Source organism: Morone saxatilis, unplaced genomic scaffold, assembly GCF_004916995.1.
Source record: "Morone saxatilis isolate NCDOM2014 unplaced genomic scaffold, NCSU_SB_2.0 Contig17, whole genome shotgun sequence".
Classification (NCBI taxonomy): domain Eukaryota; kingdom Metazoa; phylum Chordata; class Actinopteri; family Moronidae; genus Morone; species Morone saxatilis.
The window spans coordinates 6,520,513-6,525,396 of NW_023339729.1; the positions used below are offsets into that span (position 1 = coordinate 6,520,513).

Below are 4,884 nucleotides of genomic sequence, written 5' to 3' on the forward strand. Positions count from 1 at the left end.
AAGAACCAGTGTGTAACATTTAGGAGGATCTATTGGCAGATGGATGGAATATAACCTACATTGGTATCTTTTCATTAATGTATAATCACCTGAATATAGGAATTGTTGTGTGTTCATTAGAATGAGAATGAACTGCCAGTTTTCTACAGTAGACCACTAACGGACAAACAAAAACTGGCTCTAAATAGGACTGTTTGTGTTTTTTGTGTTTCACAGCCACTGTAGTTTTTCCTGCACACTTGAGGTCTAAGGAATTAGTATCACAGTGTTCCATGATCCATGATTACCTTTGTTTTTAACTCTTAATTGAGCTCAATAATAGAGAAAATTACATTAAAACATAAATTCAATACATTACAGCGCCGGTCATCTTCAATAAAACTATTCATATATTTAAACTAAATAGTATTAGAATAATAATAATAATAAATAATAATAAAAACGAATAAAAAACATAAAATAAGAGTGTGCAGGCTTTACATACAAAAGTAATTTTCAAAACATTATTTAAATAAATAAAAATAAACTGGTTCAAATTATTCCACTTTTCTTGCTGGTTACAGTCTTTAAAAAGATCTAAAAATACCAGTTACCAAAACTAAACAGACTCCAACTTCTCAAAGAAAACTCCAGAAAATCCCGTTTAACCTCTGCTGTATAACGGGAAGCCCATCATAGCACCGTACAGGAGGATGAGAGCCGCATCCAGTCCTGTAAAACGCGTGGAGGCTTTCTATTTGCTCAGAGTCTTTGCAGCCCTCGTTGCCAGGTAACCGCGCAGAGCGGCATTTCAGGAATTGTAGTTCACAAAAGGTCGTATCCGCTTTACTAATAACACACGGGCTGAGACAAGAAACTACATATCCCATGTTTGCATGTTTTAAGGAAGTGCCCTCCCATTTTAAGCACATGACTTGTGGTACTCCAGTGAGCAACAACAACAGAAACATTTGTGGCGTTGTACGGCTATTTTTTTGCCTGGCTAGCATTCTTTCGGCTTCTTTTCTGCCGTCGGTTGGGTAACGTTAGATTTAAAATGAAGCTTCAGTGTTTAGTCGTTGCTTTGTGCTTCGGCGCCGGTGTAATGGCGGGGAAATACTCCCGTGAAATGAACGAGCATAAGCTGAGCGGCAGTGATGGGCAGACGGTGGAGTTCAGGATAGCTAAGCTGAACCAGGTGTGGGAGAAAGCTAAGAGGGTATGTATTTAAGACAAAGTGTAATATTTACGGTTGAAGCTGAAGCAGACAGCAGCACACTGACACACACACTGTATTAGTTTAGCTACTGCAGTTTCCTGTACATTGAAGTCTGAATATTCAGTAGCCTATGTGAAAATACAGTCTTAACTTACACTGTTTTAGTAGAAAGGCTGGAGATGATGAACTCATATCCACACATGCAGGGGTTCAAGCACAGTTTACTTAGTCTTTGTTCATTCATCGTAATGGGCATGAGGGATTGACAACACAGAAGCTGTGGGACCAAGCTTGTTACTGGAGGGTTGTTGGTAAAATGTGTGTGTACATCTGGGAAGACAGTGTGTCTAATTCTACTGACTATAGTACTCTAACTTATGTTATAATAATTATACAGGACTTCAAAAAGAAACATAATCATTATGCAGTTGCTCAGTCAGACCAGTGTCTCCCTTTAATGAACACACACAGTGAGTTGCAGACCAGTATGGGCTTTTAAGGACCAGTGTGTGGGATTTAGTGGCATCTACTGGTGTAGTTGCAGAGTCTAACAAGCTGAATACTGCTCGCCTTCTAAGCATGTAGGTGAAAATACTGTGGTTGCAAAACTCATAAAACGCAAAAGACCCTATCTAGAGCCAGTGTCTGTGCAAGAGGACCCGCTCCCTCTGCAGATAAAAACAGATCACTCTAAGGTAACAAAACACAACAACTCTTATTTTTAGATGATTATGCACTACTGGAAACCCATAAATATTATATATTTCATTTCTGCCAATAGATCCTCCTGAATGTTACACACATATTACACATAGGTCTATCAAAAGAACCAAGCCGCACAACTCGTCTCCAGTACGCCATGCTTTATTCACCCAATGTTTCTGTCTGTCGCGCCTTCATCAGAGTGGTGTTTCCTGACGTTTTTGACTGCTCAGTCAGAGCTGACTGTCCATGGTGATCTGCCCTATTTTCAGATCAATGCAGACTATAATCTCGAAATCAGCCAACATGGTCAAATGGGGATTAGACCTAAATAGCAGTTTTCCTGGGAACTGAGATATCCTTTGATCAAATAACCTATAATTAACAATACAGACATAATTTGCCACTCCCATACAGTGTATTTGCTCTGTTTCTGTTTCAATCTCATTTTGCTGTCTGACTCTCTTACCCTTCTCTGACCTCAAATGTTCTTCCTCCTTCGGTCTGACTAATGTCATCTTGGCTATTGTTTGGGTTATGATAGATGCAGTTGTCCCCAGTGCGGCATTCCGAGCTGCACAGTGACCTGAAGATCCAGGAGAAAGATGAGCTGCAGTGGAAGAAGATGAAGGTGGAGGGGCTGGATGAAAATGGGGAGAAAGAGGCTCAGCTGCGACGTAACTTCAATGGTGAGACAGTCTGCTGCAGTCAGGGGTAGTTTGAACCACTTTTTCCTGAATTCACTATAGAGTCACTTTGCACTAAATATTCAGTCCTCGACCTTGGCAACGACAGTCTGTGCTGAAATTTTTATGATTTTGGAAAGTAGTTTTAGTAGTAGTAGTATGAAATGTTGGCTTGAATTATGTCAACAGAAATACCTATTGGTATTAAAAATGGCCTCAAATATCAAGCAGTTCCAAAGCTGAAGAATTCCTAGAATTTCCTGAAACTTGATTTGTTTTTGTGTTTCACCAACAGAATGTTACAAAATGGAAACTTTTAGTGTTTTTGTTCATAAATGATACTTCAGGTGGTTTACATGGATATAGCTAATTTACATAGGTAAATAAAAAAACAACAAAAAAAAGCATTGGTCAGGTCTAATTTTTAGGAATCAAAATCTGTGTTGCCAATGAGATAGTGATGCTGATGTCTCCCTTATTCAGGGGGCTTTAATAACCTTGTGTCTTGCACATTGTATTCAGAGACTTCAGTCTGTCTCTGTGCTAATGGCACCTTCCTGACAGATTAAAGGTTAATACACTATAGATTCTGTCAAGTGTGAACATTAGCGTTGCCATTTAAAGCCAGTGCTTTAAAGAGATCATTTGAGACAGCCGGTTGAATTTTACTTTAGTCAAAGAATACAGTATTCTTCATCTAAGTAATAGAGAAAGAGGTTATAGCTAATGATGGAGCAAGAACATGTCAGAGCAAATGTCATAAGGCATTTTATGATAAAGGGTGAGTAATACTAGAACCATTTGGGATTACATACTTGAAATACTAACACCAAGGAATAGATCTCTGCTCTGCGTCATCGTTGTAATAAACTCTGCCCTTTGGCTGGTAGAATGACTAATGTGTTACTTTCCCCTGCATCAGCCAAGTCTCAGAAGAAATATAATTCCTCATATCTCTCAAGGTTAGACAGTCGCTAACAAAATCTCCATTTGAAATTAACACTAGCTGTATACATAGCACATACTAAAAGCATTCAAGTCATTAATCAGAAGGTAGGCTGCGGAAGTTATGTATTATATATGAAATGCTGGTAAAAAGTATTTATATCATTATGGACTTCATGGTCATGAGAGGAATAAAACATCCCATGATTCTTTGCACCTATTGATCCTGTAGAAAGCAGTCAGGGCTCATTTAGTAAACATTATCTTTGCAATGAAGCAGGATTAACGGCACCAAGCATTAACACATTTACATATCTATATTTTGATACATTTTATGCTAAAATATATTTTGATTTTTTGCAAAGCAGCTCTAATTAGTGTCACTTACACATGGACGTGAGAGTATGTATGTTGCATTCTTGATACTAAATTGCATGCACCAATTGTATGTGGCATTTAGTATGTACTTGGACTGTGAAGAATGCATTAATGATTCAGACACAGCTTCTGTCCCTGCTGTTTGTTCTAAGACAGTAAAAGGACTGGCACATTTTGACAATCAAATGCTAGAATCCAGTCCTAATTAAATCTGGAGCTGGTGTATGATGACGACGTGTGAGGGGATCTTTCCCTTAGTACCTGCAGGCAGTGACCCAGCCCTACACCCTGGTCTGTTTAGCATTCTGCCACTAGCAGCCAATGGTTACTTTCCTCGGGCTGCAGTCGAACCCGCTCTGGACTCCTCTACTTCCTCATTCCCTGGTGGTGGAGTGACCTTCCAGCTCCAGGCAGAGCGGCAGAGTCACTCTCTGCTCCTTTTGTAGGCTAAATATAAATCTTCAAGGAGGACCTCAAGTCACCTTTTCCCCAATGAATCAAGTCTTTTGCTTGAGTCAGTCTCAAAAATGATTTTGTCTCTCTCCTTGTTCTTTTCATAGCACCTTTCCTTGATACTCTCAGGTTGATATGCCTCGAGACAAACCTGACACCTTGCTTGTTGTTGATCTAGGAACATAAGCTTGTTTTACTGTTTGCACTCATTGTAGATCCCTTGGGTCAAGAACCTCAGCTGAACCCATAAAATGTGAAGTATACGAGCCCTGCAGTGCCGCAGAGAAGTTCTTCCATCCTGTTTATGAGGATTTTAAACTAGCCCTCTGCATGTAGACACACTCCTAATGATGTATCAGTAGTTAATAAGTGACACTGATGGGTTACCAACAGGTTGAGATGTTGCTGAATCAGTTCCTGCAATAACGGTTTACTAGAGCAGAATAATGAGGGCAGAGCCTCTTCAGAGCAAAGTCCAACTTTAATTATGTAGTCATCTGAAATGTTTACTAAACCTCTTAT

General features: G+C 39.4%; 1 protein-coding gene across 1 annotated transcript in view; it reads left to right on the forward strand.

The window, feature by feature from the left end:
* The first annotated feature begins 900 nt into the window (after positions 1–900).
* Positions 901–4,884, forward strand: part of lrpap1 (low density lipoprotein receptor-related protein associated protein 1) — a 12,302-nt gene continuing 8,318 nt past the window's right edge. Inside the window, exons 1-2 of the mRNA XM_035661085.1 lie at positions 901–1,198; positions 2,445–2,589. Of these exons, the coding sequence (XP_035516978.1) occupies positions 1,037–1,198; positions 2,445–2,589 (307 nt within the window). The 5' untranslated portion in view covers positions 901–1,036. The remainder of the gene's footprint in view (positions 1,199–2,444; positions 2,590–4,884) is intronic.